The sequence below is a fragment of the Carassius carassius genome, chromosome 33 (genome assembly GCF_963082965.1).
Source record: "Carassius carassius chromosome 33, fCarCar2.1, whole genome shotgun sequence".
In the NCBI taxonomy this organism is placed as follows: Eukaryota; Metazoa; Chordata; class Actinopteri; order Cypriniformes; family Cyprinidae; genus Carassius; species Carassius carassius.
Genome location: NC_081787.1, coordinates 2,049,384 through 2,072,706, shown reverse-complemented (window position 1 = coordinate 2,072,706; position 23,323 = coordinate 2,049,384). Strand labels below are relative to the sequence as shown.

The following is a 23,323-nucleotide window of genomic DNA, read 5'->3' as shown; positions in this document are numbered from 1 at the left end:
TTCGAACTCTCGAACTGATTCAAATGGTCCTCGAAGTCGCTCCGAACTCCCGAACTGATTCAAATGATTCGCGATCCCGCTCCGAACTCCCGAACTAACTCAAATGATTTGCGATCCCGCTCCGAACTCCAGAACTGACTCAAATGATTCGCGAACCCGCTACGAACTCCCGAGCTGATTAAAATGATTCGCAATACCCAAACTGACTCAAATGATTCGCAATCGCGCTCCGAGATCCCGTGCTGATTAAAATGATTCGCACTCCGAACTCCCAAACTGACTCAAATGATACGCGATCCCAAACTGATTCAAATTATTCACGATCCCCAAACTGATTCAAATGATTCGCGATCCCGCTCCCGGCTCCTCAACGGACTCAAATGATTCGCGCTCCGAACTCCCGAACTGACTCAAATGATTCATGCGCCGAACTCCGAACTGACTCAAATGATCCGCGAACCCGCTCCGAACTCCCGAACTGACTCAAATGATCCGCGAACCCGCTCCGAACTCCCAAACTGACTCAAATGATTCGCGATCCCCAAACTGACTCAAATGATTCGCGAACCTGCTCCGAACTCCGAAACTGATTCAAATGATTTGCAAACCCGCTTTGAACTCCCAAACTGACTCAAATGATTCACAATCCGAAGTTCCCATCCAAATCAAGATTGGCTTAGTTCTCTAATTTCATAACATTTACTGAAATAAAGGTACGAAAAGTATGTTGTTAACAAATAAAATATATAATATATAATATATAAATATATATATAATGCTTATTATAATGATATGGCATACAGATCAAAAGTTTGGACACACTTTCTCATTCAAAGAGTTTTCTTTATTTTCATGACTATGAAAATTGTAGAGTCACACTGAAGGCATCAAGGGCTATTTGACCAAGAAGGAGAGTGATGGGGTGCTGTGCCAGATGACCTGGCCTCCACAGTCACTGACCTGAACCCAATCGAGATGGTTTAGGGGTGAGCTGGACCGCAGACTGAAGGCAAAAGGGCCAACAAGTGCTAAGCATCTCTCGGGGAACTCCTTCAAGACTGTTGGAAGACCATTTCAGGTGACTACCTCTTGAAGCTCATCAAGAGAATGCCAAGAGCGTGCAAAGCAGTAATCAAAGCAAAAGGTGGCTACTTTGAAGAACCTACAATATGACATATTTTCAGTTGTTTCACACTTTTTTGTTATGTATATAATTCCATATATAATTCCACATGTGTTAATTCATAGTTTTGATTCCTTCAGTGTTAATCTACAATCATGAAATTAAGAAAACTCTTTGAATGAGAAGGTGTGTCCAAATTTTGGTCTGTACTGCATGTGTGTGTGTGTGTGTGTGTATGTGTGTATGTATATATATATTTATTTATATATATATATATATATATATATATATATATATATATATATATATATATATATATATATATATATATATATATATATATAAAATTATAAATTCAGAGATAACAGAATAGAATTTTCATCTGCCATTTACCAGAAAATTTACTGTTAACTATTTAAAACGTTTTGTTAATTGGAAAAAAGCTTAAATAATATAAATGTTAATTAATAAATGAAAAACTCAAACAATTAAAAAAACTTATATGAAAATTAAAAGGGCAAATTAAGTTGAAGTTGAAGTACAAAAACTGCTAAAAGTTAAATAATAATAATAATAATATAATAAATAAATAGATAAAAAAGACAAAAGCAAGTGACAAAATTACTTAAACTTAAACCAAAATGAAAATACAAGCTTATAAAGTATAATAAGGTCTTATAATAAAAGAAATTTCAATATAACATCTACAAAAATAATTAAACAGTATAACACTAAATGTGTATTTGGCGTATTGGCCTACAGTTTTAAGAATATTTGGTAAGTGCATTAAAGCATTTAAAGCCATGCTGTGTTATAGTCATGGCTGAAGGGACTGCTAACAACAAGCCTTTGCTATAAAACACGGCTCATCTCATGCAAACCGTATTCAATCCACAGACTGTAATGGATGTGTACAGTACAGTGTCCCCTGTCCCAGTCTGTGCTGTGTCTGTGCACTACATCACATGCATTCATAGCCTCTTGCCTGCAGCTGGTGCGTGACAAAGATGACGGTCCTGCTCTTGGCCATGCGGCGGATGGCGCTGTGGAATATGTGTGATCCCACACGAGCGTCGACGGCGCTCAGGGGGTCATCGAGCAGAAGGACGGGTCTCTCGCTGTACAGCGCTCGAGCCAGACTCACTCTCTGCCGCTGGCCACCGCTCAGGTTAGCTCCTCTCTCTCCTATCTACAGCAGATCATTCACTTCAGACACAGTAATCATCACACTGTGGTTTTTTTAAACAGAGATAGCATACGAGTGAGATTTGAACGACCTTGTGCTTTGATTGTGTTTGTCGAGATCAGAGATTATAGGTGACCCTGGAGCACAAAGCCATATAAAATAAGCTTTCCATTGATGCATAATTTGCTAGGATCAGACAATATTTGGCAGAGATGCAACTATTTGAAAATCTGGAATCTGAGGGTGCAAAAAAATCTAAATATTGAGAAAATCACCTTTAAAGTTGTCCAAATGAATTCTTAGCAATGCATATTGCTAATTAAAAATTAAGTTTTGATATATTTATGATATGACATTTATATAATATCTTCATGGAACATGATCTTTACTTAATATCCAAACGATTTTTGGCATAAAAGAAAAATCGATAATTTTGACACGTACAATGTATTGTTGGCTATTGCTACAAATATACCCCAGAGACCTAAAGCTAGTCACATATTATGAGTGTTATAATGCAGATACCTCAGTCATATCACCGTATGGCAGCTCAATAATATCAGGAAATAAACAGCAGGCTTCCAGAACTGCGTTGTACCTGGTGAGAGATGAGCACAAAACTAGTTTAGTTTTCAAAGAAAGGCTAAAGTCATTTTTATGCAGGACTCATATATGCATGAATACGCTCCCTACTTCTCCTCAATGTATTTTTTTCCAAACAGGATGTTCTCCCGGAGGGAATCGTTGAGGATCCAGGCCTGTTGAGCAACATATGCGAAGTCTCCGTTTACAGCCACTGAGCCGCCAAGAAGGGTCATCTAGACAGAAGGAGGAGAATCAGACCTTTACATCTGCTGAGAGCACCAGCTGCTTTATGTCCAGGCTCCTTTATGATGGTTAAAGGGGGGTTATAAAAAAATCAAGGTTTTTCATTATTTACTCTAATTTTGTGCCAAACCCATATGTTGTTATTCTCTCAGTGGAACTCATAAAGAGAAACACTCATCCTTTCTATAAAACAACAGCTGTCGAGCTCCAAAGACAACAAATACTGTAACACTGTACCATATGACTTGTATGCAAGTCTTCCAAAGTCATAGTCACTTTTTTTGTGAAAAACAGACTGAAAGTTAAGGCATTATTCATTGATGACTTTTGTGATTACAGCCTTAAATATATAAATACATAAAACAGAGCATTTTTGCATAGATAAAAGCTTTAACCATTGAAAGATTATGGTTGCAAAATTATTATTTTTTAATAAACAAGTCTTTATGCTTACAAAGGATGTTTATTTGATTAAAAAATACAATAAAAACAGTAATATTATGAAATATTATTATTATAATTTAAAACCATTTTCTGTAATTTACTGCTGTGATCAAAACTGAATTTTCAGAACTTTCTCTGCTGTTTTACAAACATTTCAATTATTATTCATGTTGAAAACAGTTCAACTGCTTAATATTTTTTTGAAAACTGATACTTTTTTTTAAGCATTCTTCGATCAATAGAAATTCAAAAGAGCAGCATTTATTTGAAATAGAAAAAAAGTTATATAAAAACTTTTAAATTATTTTACTGTCATTTTTGACCAATGCAATGCATCCTCGCTAGATGTAAGTATCGATATCTTTCTTACTTTCTTTCTTCAAACAAACACACAAACAAAACACACAGCATTCCCTCTGACCCCAATCTTGTGAACAGTAGTGCATGTAATTCCTCACCTGTCCCAGTAGAGCAGATAGCAGCGAGCTCTTTCCACTGCCGACTCCTCCACAAACCCCAAGCAGTGACCCCTGGTTGCACAGTGCAGAAAACAGGCCAGCAAATTACGTCACAGATACGTTCTGTTCATAAATACTGTATTCATGTACTGTTTGCTGCATGCAACACTTGGGCTTCCCATGAAAACCTAGTTTTTGTCTGAATATATGAAGAGAGATGTTGAAAACCCATCTGATCGTTGATACTGTAATCAGTAAATCCACACATGGACTGGTAATAATGTATGGCAGTACCTTCCGGATGCAGAGGTGTATGCGGTGCAGGGTTTTGTGCAGCGGAGGTCGGATGCTCTGTGTGGAGGAGATGGTGCTCTGTGGGCTCTCCTGCTCCATGTGTGTGAGGAGGTGCTCTGCGTTGGCTTCCTCGCTCTCCTCTTTGCTATTCTCTGTGGTGATGTACAAGCTCAGTTTCTCCCTCTTCAGGACTCTCTTCATACCTCCTCTTTTTTGCTGGGCTCGTCTTTTTTTTGGCGAGCCGCAGATCTTCTCCCAGGCCAGTGTGGCGTCTTTAAACTCCACCGCATTATAGGGATCTTCCGTTTTGTTTGAGATCAGCTCCCTGTCCTCCATCAAGAAGAGCTTCTGTGGGGGCAATAAGAGGCATTAAAGGGATGGTTCACCCAGAAATTGCCTTTATTTACTCACCCTCATGTTGTTTCAAACCAAACAGTTGCTAGTCCCCATTGACTTCCACAGTATTATTTTTCCATAGTTTGGAAGTCAGAGGGGTCCTGAATGGTTTCCACCAGAGCAAGGAAACTAATACAAGGTTTGAAACACAATATGAGGGTGAACTATCCCTTTAAATCAGGGAATCCCAAACTTGTTTAGTAAACACTTTGATGTAAAGGTTCTGTCATCATTTACTCTCCATGCTGTCATTACAAACATGAATGACTTTCTGTGAACACATAAGGAGACATACTGCAGAATATCCATATCTTAATTATAATAAAAGTGAATGAGGACTTGGACTGTTTATGGTCCTCGTTGCCTTGAAAAAACAATTGCATGGAAGTCAATGGGGATCATTAACGGTCTGTTCAACAGCATTCTTCAAAATATCTTATTTTATGTTCGATAGATGAAAGAAACAGGATTGAAACCACTTGAGTGTGAGTAAGGGGCCGTTCACACAGAACTCGTTTTTTAATTCCAGTGCACTATTTTTCCATTTTATTGCTATGTAAATGCAGCGGAAAGACCTGTATGTCATTTGCGGCATGACAAGTTATACAAAATTTAACTACTACAGTCAGTGCCATTCATCAATGTCAGTTCCAAAACAGTGGACCAATCAGAAGAACCGGAGGCGGAGCATAGCTTTTGTTTGCAAGTTTTGATAAGTCAGATCATCATCAGCATATTGTGATATCTTTAATAAGATCTCAGTAAATGTTCATCTTGAAATATTACTAAAAATATACATATATAAATGTATTTACTTTATAAAAATCAGTAATGATTTAAAACATGAAAGACACATGACCCTTGTCCAGAAAACTGAATTATACTAATAGGCCTTTTGCTTATTTAGAGGACTTGACATGGTATACATTTTTGGTGTTATACTATCACACAGCTACAGGAAACTTATACAAGGTCCACTTTTATGATGCATTTATGGTGCTTTTTGTCTTTTTTGGAGCTATATTGGAAAAGAGCTGCATGGACATTCTTCAGATTTTCTCCTTTTGCACTCTACTAAAAAACATGACGGTTAGAAAATGATGGCAGAACAGTAATTTTTGGTTGATTTGTGGATGTGGGTGTGTTTTTGACCTGAAATCTTTTCACGGCCACGGAGCCTTCGGATAAAGCACGCACCGCCAAAGGCGTGACCTTTAGAGCAAAGGTCATTGAGTTGAAAACAGCAACGACGGTGAATGCCTGCAAGGTGTGACAGAAATTAAAACAGGTCTCTGTGAGTCCGAGCCCCCAGTTGTTTACGAGCCTCAGGCAGAAAGCAAACAGCACTAGCATGGCTTTACCTGTGCTGCGGTGAGATCATAGCCCAGAGCCATGTGAAGAGTGAAGGTGCACACGCTGGCTATCACCACCACCACTGGAGCTACACCCACCGTCAGGCTCTGAACACAGCCCGCTCGCTCCAGGACCCTCCTCTCTTCAGACCGGACCCCTGGAGACACACACAGGACTCGATAAATAACCAACTGATGTTTTCATGTTCAATCACTATGTCCACAGTCAGTGTTTGAGACTGAGAGCTTTACAACTAACAGGTGAGACTCTAAATGTCCAGTTGCATGAAATACTTAGACTAGTCTTACAAGTTAGTCATCCAGTTTGTTGAATCTGAAAAGTAAGACAGATTACACCGTGGCAAACATAATCTAACTGGTCAGACTAGCTTTTAACAAAAGGTGCTATATGTACATTTTTTGCAGATATTTAGGAAACATGCCAAGTTCACACTTGTTTCTCTGAAAAACAATGCTACAGTCAGTTATTCTACATTGAAATATGCGTTCAGTGTCGGAATGTCTGTTTTTGTTTTGGTCTGAGAGACTCCGCCCATTGACAGTTTACCCAATAGGATTTCAACTCCCCGGGTTGCCAGGACAACACAGCATACTGCAGCCATTGAAGCCAGCAAGCGAAAAAAAATCAGAAACCACAGATTCAACCCGACCTAAAAAGCACTGGCATCAATCTAAAAAAAACCCTGTGACCAGAAGCATTCAGAAAACTTGTTATGTGGACCACTTTATATAACACATTCATGGTTCATTTTGCATTTTTCATGTTAATTATCAACTTTACAAATTTGCAAAACATTTAATTGATGAATGTCATTTATTTCATCACTCCATACACCAGCATCTCGGTTAAATTATAGACAACAACACTATCAAAATATAATTGTGACTTCTGAAGATTTAAGCGTGCAACTTTTATAATGTATTATTATTCTCTTTTAAAACTTAAATATGCATGAACAGAACCATATTTAGCGCTCCAAATAAGATGGAAAACCTGCTGTGTGAATTGTGTTTCCATCCTACAACACAGTTTCTAAGTTACAGGAGCCTTACTATGTTCAATCCGGCAGCTACACTGAGAAGTGCAACTGTAATGGAAGAGAGATCATAATCATTAATGGGATGTTGCAGTAGATGGGGATGCTGAGACGCTGGCTGGTGTCCAAGTGTCTCATTTCCTCTCCCTCTGCTGCACTAATATTTGACTCCCAACTGTCCGCAAGCTGGCACATTAATTCAGCGCTGCTCTCTGGCTTACAGCCAAAGTGTTTTGCTGCTGGTCTAAACAACCAGAAGCGCTGGACGTTATCTCTGAAAACTTTGCTTGATCTACATAATTCATATTTAGAAGATGTTGATCTATGCAGCTTGTGATATATTATTTATAAGTGCATGCAAAAAAAAAAGGTATAAACGGAAGATTTTACTGCTCATTTACTGCTAAGCTACATAAAATGGATTACTGGAGCAGCGTATCCCAGTTAAAAGGGTTAAATGATCAGTTTTCTCCATATACAGCATCCTTAAAGTTTTTGAACATTTAAGACACAACTTACATGGTACTTGGCTAGATATTTCCTATGACGTTAAAGAAAGGATAGTACAAGCGCCTTTTCCAAGCAAAAGAGGTTTTGAATTAAAAACTGATGATTAAATATACTGATCAAAATGTTGGTTTATGTCATCATGATTACTGCACTAGATTTTATATTCTGCTTCCTATGCAATAAAAGTCCTATATTTTTAAGGGTGATTTAAGTACTATGAGGAAACTCTTCCATTCAAATTCTGGGATTGGTAAGATTTTACTATAAGGTTCCATTTGGTAACTATATTTAATGCATCAACTAACATTAACTAACAATGAGCAACACATTTGCTATATTATTAATTCAACTTTTTTAATGTTAGTTAATAAAAATACAGCTGTTCATAGTAAGTCCATGTTAGATCAACCTTTTGATTTTCATAATGCAATAGTAAATGTTGGAATCACCATTAACTAAGATAAATAAATGCTTTAGAAGTATTTTTCATTATTAGTTTATGTTAACTAATGTAGCTAACTAATGTTAACAAATGGAACCTTACTGTAAAGTGTTACAGATTTTTTAATGTGTTTGAAAGCACCTCCAAGGTTGCATTTATTTATAACATGCTGATTTGGTGCAAAAGAAACTTCTAATTATCAATGTTGAAAACAGTATTAATTGAGGAAACCATGACACATTTTTTTGTAGAATTCTTTGATGAATAGAATGTTAAAAAGAACAACATTTATTTGAAATGGAACTCTTTGTAACATTCCAAATATCTTTACTGTCGCGTCTGATCAATTTAATACGCTCATGCTGAATAAAAGCATTAATTAATAAAAAAATAAATAAAAAAATAAAAATACTGCAAAATTTTGAATGGTAGTATAGAATCACGTCGCCTAAATTGTACTTATTTAACATTCAACAAAGTCAAACTGTCCAAAGGTATTATGAAAGAAAGAGATCTAAATGCTTTGTAAGTTAATCTGGAAGCTCAGGGACTTTCGGGACATTTCAGCGACGGAGGAATGAGGAAGGAAAGAGTCAAGACAGCGGATTAGGAAACTTGAGATTGTTCCTTTACATGCAGTGCAAAGCCACAGAGATGATCCTTTGATTTCCATGGAGACTATGACATCTAAGCATCATCATTATACGCTCACTTCCTGTTTGGCTGAGTCAGTGCTGCTGTTTGAGTGGTTGTAGAACTGTCTTACTTTGGATGTTGCTGGCAAACGGCATCTCCCAGCAGTACATCTTAATGAACTTAATACAGCCCAGGATCTCGTTCATCAGTCGGACGCGCCGGTCTGTAACAGCCACACACCTTTTACGGAAATATGCTGTCAAGCGGGAAGCCAGCATCTGCAGGAAATAATTCAAATGTGAAGCATACTCAGACACAAGGCTACAGTGTGTTCTGCCTCAAAGGGAAACCCCATGAGCAAAACTGACGAGGCAAGCATTTGTACTTAAAAGTATATACATTTTAGGTAACAATTTAGATTAGGGAACACTATTCATTAGTTATAGCATGCATATTACTAGCACACTGGCTGTTTATTAGTACTTATAAAGCACATATTAATAAATGACCATATTCTAGATCCCTTAACCCTACCCAAAACCTAAAAATAATTACTACAACAAATACCTTATACTTACTATCAATAAACAAAAAATCAGTTGTTTAGTTTATTGTTGAGTTTATTGAGGGAACATTTTTAGTTGATAGTGAATACCATGTGCTCCCTAATCTAAAGTGTTACCAAATTCAAGGTGAAATGATACAGTATCTGCCTTACTGAAACCTAGCTTAAATTATTATTTTGGTCTTAAAGAGTATACTCCGCCAGGCTACTGTTATAAGCATAAGCCCGTCTGATTGGTAGTGGTGTCGAAAAAATATATAGAGATATACTTAATGTTACTCAGAAAACAGGACACAGGTTTGAGTCATTAGAGGTGCGTGTGCTAAATACTACGGTTACAGATAAAAGAAAAAAAAAATCCCTGCTATGTTTCGTTTCGATTTTCGCAGTGATCTGAACAAAAACAGCAGACGGGCTTACTGAAAATGCATTTTCATTCTCTGCCAGAATGGCAGAAATAACGCGGACACATCACTACACAAAGCAGTGCAGCAGCATCTGAAAAACATTACAGCTTTTTAAAGTTTAATTGTCACATTAAGCCATATCGCAATTCTTGTCTTTCCGTCTTTAAAACTTAAGACCTCTTGAAATCATAATAGCCTTAAATATGATACAGTTAAATTTAGGACCCAAGGAAACCCTGTAATAACATCACCATAATTCATAGTAGGCCTATAAACGAATCTGACATTGTATTTTTTGATCATGTTACATGACCTTTAAGGTCTTAAAACCTTTGTGCAGAAGTACTCATATTTTACCTTCTGTTCCTTACTGAAGAAATTTAGGGCTGCTCCGATCACGATCAGCCGATCGTTATGCGCATCTCGTCAGTAAAGCCGGTTCTCTAATCAGTGGTAAATTCCCTCAGGTGCGTGATTTCACATAGAGCAGCTGTTACTGCACAGAGCCGTTGTTAGAGAACCGGCTTTACTGACGAGATGCGCATAACGATCGGCTGATTGTGATCGAAGCAGCCCTAAAAAATTACACAAAAAGTTGGTGTCTGGTCTAGCTAGGCTGGTTTTAAATCAAGTTAAGGCTGGTTTAAGCAAGGGTTGCTCACACACACACACACACACACACACACACACACACACACACACACACACACACACACACACTCAAGCACATATGAAATGGCATATTCTATGCAAATCATAAATAAGTAAATTTTTCATGCCTATGATTCAATTCACGCATTTATGAGTTTGATTGTCCTAGAAATCACATGAATTCTGACATTACTATTGAAACTGAAGTCACATTACAAAACACAATTGCATAATATCACACTTATTGCCACATACATGTCTCAGATCAAAATAAATCTTTTCTCAATGTCTTTTGAGAAAAAATTGAAACAAAAGATTTAGGTGACTCAACAGAAGTGTGAACTTGGCCTTTGTAGTGGCTGTAAATATTCTTCTTATTAACAAAAAGATTAGATGTGCTAATCTTACCATGGTGGGATAGAAGATGACAAAAATGGCCGATCCCACGAGTGCAGTCGGTCCAAAGAAATAGATGGTGTATGACAGACCCAAAATCCCAACGAGAGGCCCTCCGGCCAGCAGACAGCCCACCGAGACGGCCTCGTACAGACGCTGTCCATCACTGGAGCAGATGTTTACCAGCTGAAAGAGTCATCATAGAAACTTAAACATCAGTGCTGGCACTCACAAACACAAGCCCAAATTGATCATAAAGAGTGGGCTTAAACTCGCCCATGAAGATGTTATTCTAAGTAAATAAGGCATGACATGACTAGCCAATCGAAGCTTGTTTACAAAAGTGCTGCTCCTAATGAATAGTTTAGAGTATTAACACACAGGTCACCTCTCCAGTGCTGATGTCTTTAGTGCTGCGCAGACGCAGGATCTTCTGGAAGGCGAAAGTGAGCGCAGCTCCCCGGAGGCGTGCGGCCGTGCGGTAGCTGACAGCCCACATGAAAGCCAGAGACCAGGAGCGTGTCAGCTCCATGAGGAAAATCCCACCGACCAGAGCTAAGCCGTACAGCAGCTTCACCTCTTCACACTGAGAGTACTCCAGCAGGGCTCGGATCAGCAGAGCCTGAGAACAACAGCACACAATCTGGATGATGCTGAGGGAGGAGACAGCTGCACAAAGGGGAAGTCGTGGCCTAATGGTTAGAGAGTCGGACTCCCAATCGAAAGGTTGTGAGTTCGAGTCCCGGGCCGGCAGGAATTGTGGGTGGGGGGAGTGCATGTACAGTTCTCTCTCCACCTTCAATACCACGACTTAGGTGCCCTTGAGCAAGGCATTGAACCCCCAACTGCTCCCCGGGCGCTGCAGCATAAATGATGCCCACTGCTCCGGGTGTGTGCTCACAGTGTGTGTGTGTGTTCACTGCTCTGTGTGTGTGCATTTCGGATGGGTTAAATGCAGAGCACAAATTCTGAGTATGGGTCACCATACTTGGCTGAATGTCACTTCACTTTCAAAAGTTTGCACAGGGTTTTTTTCTTTTTTGAATAGAATAAAATTTACACAAGGTGGGATTGAGAGATGAGCTTTGAGGTTTAATGGCATCAGAACATCCTCTGACTTGCGCTGGGATCGTGAGATCAAGAGCTGCTCAGGAAAACACTGAGTCTTTGACTCTGTCTCAAAATATTCTCATTCTAATTATCGGGCAGATCTGGTTCTGGATGCTCATTGGTCAGGACCGGTGTCCTGTGAATTGCATTGCTGAAAAATGTAATTCATAAATAAAGAAATTTATAAAAACTTAACAGAAAAGGAAAAATAAGTTTTTCTTCCTCACTCACTTTTCAAATTGATCTTATGACTCTGACAATTTTTTTTTTCTGAAACAGATCAGCCTTTTTTATTCTGTAAAGACACATTAAGTTGTTTGAAGTTGTAAAAGTGACGGTAAAAGAGATTTATAAAAATTATATATTTTAAATAAATGTTATTCTCTCAATTCATTAAAAAATAATGAAATTGTTGTCCTCAATCACTTTTCAAATTGATCTTATGCCTGACCAAATAAGTTTAATTAAAAATAATAATAATAATAATAATAATAATTCAGGAAGGACAATTCATTTTTTTTTTTAATGATGGTAAACTAAATTTATAAAAAGTATATATTTTAAATAAATGTTGTTCTGAACTGTTCTGAAAAAATGTATTTAAAAGAAATGAAACTGAAAAAAAACTTTTCATCCTCACTTTTCAAATGGTAGCATCTGACCAAATACGTATTTTTAAAAACGATAAATAGTTTTATTCAGTAAGGGCCCATTAAATTGATTAAAAGTGATCCTAAAAGACATTTATAAAATATTTATTTTAAATAAACGCTGTTGCTGTGAACTCTCTACTCATCAGGGAGCACTGAAAAACAAAACGTGTCATTGATAATAATAAGAAATATTTCTTGATCACCCAAGCTTTGCCATCACACACACATAAAATACATTTTAAAACACATTCAAATAATAAAACAGTAATTTAAATTGTTATAATATTTTAAAACATTGACCCTGTTTTCAATCAAATAAAGCAGTATTGGTGAACATCAGGGACTTACAAAAAGTTTAATTTAATTTAATTTCTGGCTTTAAAATAGCACTAAAATGTACAGCAAATAAATACACAAGCTGCTGAGACAATGGCTGACCCATGCAACACTAAGCAAATCAATGCAGGGAAATAAGTGTGCTATTTTGTAACATGTAATCCCTGATAATGCTATTAAGCGAGTGCTGTCAGGGGCATGTGCGGACTTGTGTAGGGAAATAAAACTAACAGCTGCATTCCCAACAGCATTTCAGTAAGAAACTCCCAGCTACACCAAAATAAATCCCCTCATAGTGAAACTAATAAGATCAAAAATGTGTTTTTTAAAAAAAAATCCAAACTCTAAATCACTCTTGCTGAGTAAAGATCTAAGCTCATTTGGCAACAGAAATAAAGCAGTAGGCAATAACGTGAATAATATGAATAGTATGCCTCCTGGACCATGCACGGAAAATCCAGAAACATGCCACAATACCGTTGATTAATCCTAGTCTGAAGTACGAGAAGGAATTTCATTTTGAGTTTGCAAACAGGGTATAACCTCTCTATTGATCCCTTGAATATAAAACTGTTCATAAACATGTGCAGGTCTGTTTATCATGAAGAGTTTTCATGGACGCTCTTCCATTAACATGCACAGTTATCTTGGACCCAAAATTCAGCTCAGACACGTTCGACTTGATTTCTTCCGTGGAACACACACCCAAACACTTTCTTTCATTTAGCAATGAGTCATAATGGTCACTGGCTGTTAGTAATTTTTTTTAGTTTTTTTAGAGTAGTTATAGTAAATTAATATAGTAATTATAGATTAATAAATTTAATACACACATCATTATGACTATTCAATGATACTTAAATAATGATTTTTGTCTGTGATCATTATGAAAAGTGTGACTTGTGTGTACTTTTTCGGAATTTAGATTTATACATCATCTGAAAGCTGAATAAATCATCTTTCCATTAATGTAAGGTTTATTAGGAACAAATAATATTTTGCCGAGATGCAACTTTTGGAAAATCTGGAATCTGAGGGTGCAAAAAAATCAAAATACTGAGAAAATCACCTTTAAAGTTATCCAAATGAAGTTTTTAGCAATGCATATTACTAATTAAAAATTAAGTTTTGATATATTTACGGTACGAAATTTACTAAATATCTTCATGGAACATAACCTTTGATTTTTGGCATAAAAGAAAAATCGATAATTTTGACCCATGCATGTCTTTTTTTTTTGGCTATTGCTACAAATATACCCTATATAATATAGTGTTCCTGTAGCTCAAGTGGTAGAGCATTGTGTTATCAAGCGCAAGGTTGGGAGTCCCTGGGAACACATGATAGGTAAGAATTGATAGCATGAATGCACTGTAAGTCTTTTTTTCTTTTTTTAAATTTAAAATTTATTTAAAAAAAATTTAATTTAAAATTTAAATATACCCCAGAGACTTAAAACTGGTTTTGTGCTCAAGGGTCACAAATGGTATGAGAAAAAACAAAAATGTCAACATTCTCCTGTTGTCTAGATAAAGAAAGCAGGACAAAGGTCAGAATGCAACCCAACAACTTACAGGTCCAACAAATCCAGCCACCATGGTGATGAGCAGAGAGAAGATGGCCACCAGCATTCGGGTCTGACAGAACCTCCAGAACACCCGAGACAGAGACGCCGTGTCCTTTCCTCGCCGCTTGAGCTCCTCGTGCCACAGCCACTCCAGTCTGAACCATGCATCGCCAAAGAACAACAGAAAAGAAAGCTAAAATAATGACTGTATTCAACAGTTCCTCTCTTTCTTGTCACTGTCCACCACCATTCACGACACGTGCATTTTCTGAGCCTTGAACGTTTCAGTTGCCTTGCTGTTTATGCCGGATCAGAAAGCTCTCGGATTTCATCAAAAATATCTTAACTTGTTTTCTGAAGATGAACGACATTCTTGTGGGTTTGGAACAACATGAGGGTGAGTGATCAATGACAGAATTTTCAGGGATACCTCAGCCAAAAATGTAAACATTTTTTAGCTGCCGAATGCAAAAGAAGATATTTTGAAAAATGTTGGTAACCAAACAGTTGGTGGTACCCAGTGACCAATATATGATGGAAGAAATAAAATACTACGGAAGTCAATGGGTGAAAAAAAAACAAAAAAAACACACTCATACAGGTTTGTACAACTTACAGGTAAGTAAATAATGGATTAACTATTTCTTTAACTTGAGTTTTAATGTTTCTATTCAAGTCTTTTTAATTCCTGTTTAAGTCTAAATTAAAGTCAGCATGAAATGAAAACTCACCCAAATGAGTTGCTAAATGCACATTATAGATCTTATCGTGAAAATCAGATGTCTGTAATGATTAATCAGAATCTCGTAACTGGATCTGTGATGTTTGCAGGATTTCATTTTTTGTGTGTTACAAACAAAGCATAAAAGGGTCGGTTGCAACTTCCAATTCATTGCAACTTTAAGAAATTAAATTAATACTGGCCAAATTGTTAGACCTAACCAAAATTAAATGTGCAATATCACAAATGCATTTGTCACTTTATTAGACAGCTCTCTGCCATGCTTGATTCTGATTGGCCAATAGCAGAATCCTGTGCTCGACTGTTTTTGGATGATGATGCTGAACTGTATAATTTCCTATTTTCCTATTTCCTACATAGCTGTTTTGGTTTCAGGAATCTATTTTATATCACTCTACTGTTTCATCCTTCTCACATAATAAAATGACCTCAGCTCATAATGCATGTCATGTATGAACCACTTCTGAATGATATAAGATGCCTCAGCACCTTGTTGGGTCTTTTTGCAAGTTGACTGGATATAATCCCTGACCTCAGATCTAAATTAATAAAGGTGAGGTATTTTAAACTCAAGGGCGCATCATATTTTTCTTGTCTTCGGGTAGTAAAACTTGTTTTGGGCGCACATTTAGCCAAACATCCACACGTTTATTATAAATCATAAATGATGTTCAAATTCTCATAAATATTGTAATGCAAAATCTTGAAGCATTCAGGGAGAGTCTCATTGAAAACATTGAAATTCACTCTCAGAATGAACAATCAATCTGAAGGACCAAAGCTTCGAGCTTTCAGTTCCCATGCCAAAGACCTACAAACATAAATAAATAAATCCACTCACAGCTTTTATCTTTCACAAGGGTGAACTGTAACTTATTTAAAAACAAACAAACAAAGTGTTCCAGACCCCATAAAATCTCCACCCCTCACACACACACACACACACACACACAAGTACACATGCCTTTAATGTGTCCATGCTATCTCTGAAACGGATCCAGTAACAGGAGTCACAGACCCTGAGGTCAAACTCTGAAAACTGACACCGCTTCTTACAGAGCCACTGAGGAACACACAAGCAGATACAGGTGCCTGTTTTTAACACACCATCATCGATTGCAGCAAAAGAAAGCCTGATCTAATTCATTCACTGAGTGTGGGCGAATCACAGTTACAGATTATAGCTGTTTTTCCATGTTCCCGTGTCCCTGAGAAACACTTTGAGCTCTTTCATTGAGCCGGCTTAGTTGAAAAGGACACGGGCTGGGATCTGACGTGTTAATGACATAACCGTCCTGCAGGAAAGGTGCAGACTGGCTCTCTCTCTGAAGTCTAATCCTTGCTATGAATAACACCCACCTGCCATAACTCTCTGGGCTGTGTGAGCATCTATCATTCGTTCCCCACCGTGACTCGAGGGATACCCACACCAGCCCTTGTTATCAAGACGTCAACTGTGTGAGACCTTGGCACCGGAGGTGTTTTCTAATAGTTCTGTTTGTTCACAGCTCAGCATTGGCACATATCACAGATTCCTAATTTGTGCTTGGCCCCAGGATTAATCAAAATCAAACCGAAATCACGATTTGGCTTGGCGTGATTATTGAATGCGATTTTTTATTTTAAATCTCACTTCTCTATAACGTATATTTAAGTAGTGTTTATGTGCCAGAGAAACAAGCATGTTGCCAACTTTAGTATTTAGTTTTTGAGCTCTGTAGCATCGCTGTTAAAGATTACTTACTATGATTACTTACTTATCATGAGCATTGTAATGTTCGACGGGATGTCATAATAAATGTCAGTAGATTTTAAAACGAGTGGTTTATTTATTAATTTTCACGATCTTAATTTCACGCTGTGGAAATACAAATGGAAGTATACGAGTGTAGCGCTGAAAAGGGGCGGAGCTACATCACCTGATAGCTCACGTACATCACGGAGATGTCTATTTGACGTCTGCATTTACATCTGCTAGACATATAGGACATTTCCTATCAGATGTCAAAAAGACCTTTAAGATGTTTATGATATAGAATATATTTTAATGTATTGACATCTATCATCATCATATGTATGTTTGTACAAAGCAGATGATTTCCAGAAGAAGCGATCTTTAACAGACGTCTTGCAGACGTATCTGTTCTATCTGGGTAAGGTCTATAACATGCATCTGAAAAGACAAGATGCGCTAAACAACCTCCCAAACTAATGAGAAGCATTTATGAACCTGTTTTCCAACAAAAGAGAATATTTAATAAAATGCATCAAGCAAGTGTTTGAAATAACTTCATTTTCTGATCTGATGTTGCTTTTTAATCACAGAATGAGGATAAATTACGTTCTATACTGTAATAAAAGCTATGTCTATTAGCAGCACTGGATTATAGACTTAAAATATCCAAGATGGCTTGAGGAACACCGATAAACCCTATATTATCACGTTGTGTGTTTACTTGCGTCATGTTTAATCACACGTTCATAACTTCTTTTTATTTTGCAGCAAACTTTGTCCATATAAGGGATTTCCTGTAATGTCATGAGTTCTATGACTTCTGTGATGCTTATTTGGAGTTTCTGCGCAAGGGCGCCCTCTAGCATGCAGTTTTAATGAAACAGGTAGCCTATTACATGTGTTTAGTGCTTATTAATGCACACTCAGTCCTTTTCAGCCCAAATTTTCCGCAAATCGCGCAGTCCTACTCCTGGATATTTGCATTCAGACAAACACAGCTTTACAGTAGACAATCCTTGATGACGAATCGGAAGGTTTGCACCAGTAGCTAACCTTTGGCAGTTCGTTTCTGAGGCCTCATGGCAAGACAGACCCCAAACGTCTTCAATCTTGAGACTGGACTCTTTGTGGGCCCTCCATGCCAGAGGGGACAGCCACTGCAGGGTCATGAAGGAGAAAAATCCTGCATTGTCCACCGGGTGCTGATGTCTGGGGGTGAAAATGGAAGAGTTTGGCTGGTATCAGTCATCTAGGCGCTATGTGCTATGTCTGAGAACGGCGTGACCTTGAACACGAGAGAAAATCTTTACTCGCTGTAGCCAAACAGTAGATGAATCACACATTTGTGTTTGAACAGCAGTTTGCACGTCCCTCTCAGAACTCTTACAAAGCAGTGAAAAAATTCAGCGGCTCTTTATCAGTCAGCATGTTAAAAATCGAGCCGTCTGTGAGAAAAGGATAAGAGCGTTCTTATCAGGACCTCATTGACTGTCACTTGAGTCCAACTGGCAATGAAACAAACATCTCCTGAGGCCTGTTTCACACCTCACACAAATGTTTTTCGGTGCATATGTTTGTTTTGGCTCCATATTAACAGGTCTGTGTAAGCAGTGTGGTAGGTGTGTAAGTTAAGTTTTTCCACACTGAACTTAACACAGAACATTTTAAAATACACTATAAATTTATTTTATCAACACAAGCTTTTACAATATAGGCTTGAAGCAATTGTGTCAACGACTCATTGTCATGTTTAATGCGAGTTAAATTTGCAGTGATGTACATAAACAATTTTTAATTAATTAAGAGAAGGATGATAAAAGCAGCTCGTAGCTTCATTTTAACGTTCATTAAAGGTTAAGTCACCTTTATTTGTACAGTGCTTTATTTTGAAACTAAAAGCAAATGTATTGTCCTCAAAGATAGAGGTAACTATCATTTGTCTCGTTTCAGATAATTAATAAATAAAAGTGGTAACCCGTCACATTCCCTAAAATATACACATACCTTTAAAAAAATATATGAATATGGTTATAACAGCTGCATCCAGGAGAACTTACTTGTGCGTGATCCGAAAGGGCTTGAGTATTTGTAAGCTATGGCGATATCTGCCTCGTCTTTTTATTTCGGTGCCCAGTTCCACCTCATCATCGGGGTCTGGGAGACTCTGTGGAGGAGACAGCGTCAACCCCTCCACCCTTCCTACGGCCTCCAAAGCATCGGAGAACATACCTGTCTCTAACAAACAGAAAAACACTCAACAACACTTCTAAAGCTACAAAATACTGTCAGACACTTGGGATGAGCTCCCATCCATGCTCACGACTCCCAGCACTGGGAATGTCTGAATCTGCTGACTAATATTAGTGCAGTGACACAAACCTTCCTCTATCGCTATGGCTGCAAAGTTCAAGTGTTTATCTATTTAAAGTCGCCCGCGGGTGGCCTCAAGGCTCGTGGATACTGAGACGGAGGACATTCGAGCTGGCCGTGTGTGTGTGTGTGTTGACCCTGTCACTGATCCATCAGGGGCATGAGACACGATAAGGTAAATCCAGCAACACCGTGACTCTCTGTATCTGCTCGGTGTACGTCAGATAATAAAAGATAAGCACATACTTTCATTATTTACACTCTGTACAAGAAAGAGCCTGCGTTCGGTAAAAATCACCAAGGCAATAGGAGACTATGAATGTGAACAATGATAATGCAAATGCTTTATAATTTTAAAGGGATAGGCCCTAGTTCACACAGAAATGAGAATTCGGTCATTATTAGTCATTCCAAACCGGTGTGGCTTTATTTCAGAATATTAAGGAACTCTTCTTGCTATTCGTGCAATTATAATGAACAGAGATTTTTTTTTTAAAAGCACACAACCACCATAAACGTTTCAGAAAAAGATCTGTGATTGTGATGATTATTATGTTGAAATTTAGGTCATTATTTATTGAAAACTGACTCTTGCTGTCCTTGGGGTATTCATGATGACATTAACCATTTTTGTTGATCAGGTATATACAGTCACGGGTAACACTTTATAATAAGGTTACATTAGTTAATGTTAATTGATGTATTAACTAGCATGAACAAACAATGAACAATATATTTGTTACAGTATTTAATGTTGGTTAACTAATGCTAACTAGCAAAACTTTTGATTTTAATAATACATAAGTAAATGTTGAAACTAACTAAAGGTAATAAATGCTGTAGAAGTGTTGTTCATTCTTAGTTTGTGTTGTAACTAAAGTAGTTAACTAATGAATCTTATTGTGAAGTGTTACCTAGTCATGTTTTTTTCTGTATTTATTAAGGAGCGGTGTAGCATGGTAATAAGGTGTAGATTTTCTAAACTGATTAAGAAAAAAATAAAAAAACGGCCCTGGTATGGATTTGACATCAGTATCGGCATATACTCAAAAACTGTATTGAGCAACACAAATGCAATGTTTCATTCATGAATCAGACTAATCTGGTTCTGAATTTAATGACTAAATCATCTAATGTTAGTCAGATTAGGAAAAACATTTTCATTTTTAGGTAACGTTCCATACATGACCCCATTTCAATAGGCACACAAACAATTTTACAAATTTTGGGCTTATTTAAGGTGCATTGTTCATGTTTACCTTAAGTTTCAGGCTACTATGAATATTTGTCCATTTGCACACAGTTTGAAAGGAAAGCAAAGCCATAATAATATCATTTACCACCATCATTGAGCCCAGACTCGATCCAGTGGAAATAAATGACCTTTAATAACTAAAAACTGTAGAATAAAAAAAATTGTGCATTACACCGGCTCACTTTTCCCATCTTTGCCCTCTCTGTTTCTTCCTGTTCATGATCCGGCCAGCAAGAATTCTGTGTTCCCTGCCATTTCTGGAGATGTTCTCCAATGGGATTCTCATATGGGACATTTTATGGATTATTAGAACTCTACCTTTATCTCAAATCATGATCAAATCAATAATGAGCATGGATATTTACTTTCCACTATTTAAGGTGTTTTTACTGTAAAAGCAACACAAAACAAATGTTAAATATATAGTGTGAAGTTGGAGTTTGAAGAAGGTCACTTACATTTCAAACACTTTCAGCTTCAGGATGTTCCCAAAGGTAATTAAATGATTTATTCAGAAAGCCAGCGCTCTCTGTGTCCCTCGCTGAACGTGACACATCTTCTTAAACAGCTCGTAACGTTAATCTGATCTGGTGGAAAAGTTTCACCGCGTTCAAAAGAGGCGCAGCGGAGAGTTTGACGCACAGCTCGACCCGCGCGGCGTTTTGAAGCACGCCTCCGCACAGCTGACGGAATTCCCTAAATGTATCCTGCGTCACGCCTGAGCAGCCAATCGGGGATTTGCTTGGCCGCTGCTACGGTAAACGGACCTGTAAGGGAAGGAAAGCGCACGTGGTGATCTTTGCAACAGCTCGCAGAAAGATTAACAGACTATTTTGGGCCGGACATCTGAAGAGCATTGCTGCATATGGAAGAAGACGAGTGTTGTTTGTCAACAAACACTTTATTTATTTATTATTATTATTATTTTTATAGTAGCTAGCAGTTGCGGAATGTTTATGAAACGTGACGTAGAGCGCGCAGTGTGACGGAATTCTCCGCGTTCCTGTGAATTTTAACGTTCCTGAAAAATTATATTACGTAATGATAATTCTTTAAAGTCGGCATGAAATCAAAATTGACAAGTCTTATTTTTTAAATGGAATACTGTAGTATTTATTCTAAATAACTTACCCATGCCCTTCATTGCTATTATTATTTTTTAATTCATGTGCATTCATTATCTTTAATCAAAAATGTAAACCTCCCCTGACCAATGAAGAAAAATGATGCCTAATTCTGTCATCCTGGTATTGCAGACTTGTTCTGGTTTCATACAAACCCAGCTGCTGCCATTTTGCTACGATTGTTTTGCACGCTGTAATTGATTATAATAGAACTAACAAACTGGTAAGGTTTTAAAACATTTTCGTCTTAATTATTTTATTGCCTTATTTTATTTTATTTCTTGTGGTGAAATGATGTGTAATAAGTTGTTTCCCTTAAATGTCCGTTTAGTTTGAATTTGCCGCTTGCTCCTAGCTGCTGTCTTCACGGAAGCTTTGCGTTCAAATATTTCAACTCAAATCAATATGTTGCATCTAATTATTTACTTATGTGGCAAGTAGCCGTGTAATAAGCAGGATAATGTACACCCAGCCAGTCGTTCTCGCAGAATAAACCCCTTCAGGCTGATGGAGACCATCAGATACAAGTACAAGGCAAATATAAGTCAATGCATGTGAAACAGAATAATAACAACAACAAACAACATAAAATGAACAAACATATAAAAAAGTAGTGCTGTCAAATTATTTATTGCGATTAATTGCATCCAAAATAAAAGTTTTTGTTCAGGCCTACACAATATATGTGTGTGTACGGTGTATATTTATTATGTATATATTAATAAACATGCATGTATAGGAAAATATGTTATGTTTATATATTAAATATATTTATATATAATATAAATTATCTGAATATAATTATATACATGCTAATATTTTCTAAATATATACTGTGTGTGTGTATTTATATATACATAATTTTTTTGTGTGTGTGTATGTGTGTACTGTGTATATTTATTATCACAATACATTTTGGACAGCACTAAGAAAAATAAATAAATAAATACCTGGATTAAAAAAAAGGTGTTACAAGGGCAGGTACATTTACATTAAAGGGACAATAAGTAACTTTTTAGGTATTTTATTATCTAAAATCAATATTTTTATTCATAAATATGCCCTCAATGGTGTACAAATACCTATGCCAATGTTTAAACTAATCCTCGTAAATGAAGAATGTATTATCTTTATATACATGGGACGGGTAGGTCGACGGAGGCTTCCATGTAGTTCCGCCATCTTGCAAAACTATAATAGCAGAGAGGGACAAAAAGTACTAAGCCAACGCGTTTCCACAACGCGTTTTCGGTCAGAGCCAGAAACGCAGGTGCAGAGCAGTGAGAGGCGCTTGAAACTGCACCGGCAAGTTTAAAAGTCTGGATTGCATTCTTATTATGGACCATACATATGCCGCACCACAGGAGAAGAAAACATCGTCGCCAAAACGAAGTGCTATTAGAAGACATCCTGTCAAAGCTTTTCGGTACATATCGCCTACCGTAGATGCAACGCGCATTTGAAAAAGCGAGGCGCTGGAGAGCAAAATTAGTTTGAATGCAAAATACAATTTCACCACTAGATGGGAGTAATTCCTACTTACAGCCCCTTTAAGTCATTTAGCAGACGCTTTTATCCAAAGCAACTGAAAAATGAGGACAATAGAAGCAATCAAAAATGACCAAAAGAGCAACAATATGTAAGTGCTAATGACAATTCTCGGTTAGCCTAATGCCTACACGTAG

General features: G+C 37.3%; 1 protein-coding gene across 1 annotated transcript in view; it reads right to left on the bottom strand.

The window, feature by feature from the left end:
• LOC132113484 (ATP-binding cassette sub-family C member 5-like) overlaps positions 1 to 21,176 on the bottom strand; it is a 49,131-nt gene extending 27,955 nt beyond the window's left edge. The window contains exons 1-14 of the mRNA XM_059521263.1: positions 20,973 to 21,176; positions 18,947 to 19,124; positions 17,943 to 18,098; positions 14,420 to 14,567; positions 11,135 to 11,368; positions 10,759 to 10,932; positions 8,858 to 9,005; positions 6,091 to 6,239; positions 5,882 to 5,989; positions 4,334 to 4,681; positions 4,040 to 4,111; positions 3,003 to 3,127; positions 2,835 to 2,907; positions 2,109 to 2,312 (exon numbers count right to left, since the gene is read on the bottom strand). Coding sequence (XP_059377246.1) covers positions 2,109 to 2,312; positions 2,835 to 2,907; positions 3,003 to 3,127; positions 4,040 to 4,111; positions 4,334 to 4,681; positions 5,882 to 5,989; positions 6,091 to 6,239; positions 8,858 to 9,005; positions 10,759 to 10,932; positions 11,135 to 11,368; positions 14,420 to 14,567; positions 17,943 to 18,098; positions 18,947 to 19,116 — 2,109 coding nt within the window. The 5' untranslated portion in view covers positions 19,117 to 19,124; positions 20,973 to 21,176. The remainder of the gene's footprint in view (positions 1 to 2,108; positions 2,313 to 2,834; positions 2,908 to 3,002; positions 3,128 to 4,039; positions 4,112 to 4,333; positions 4,682 to 5,881; positions 5,990 to 6,090; positions 6,240 to 8,857; positions 9,006 to 10,758; positions 10,933 to 11,134; positions 11,369 to 14,419; positions 14,568 to 17,942; positions 18,099 to 18,946; positions 19,125 to 20,972) is intronic.
• Between the last annotated feature and the right edge of the window lie 2,147 nt (positions 21,177 to 23,323).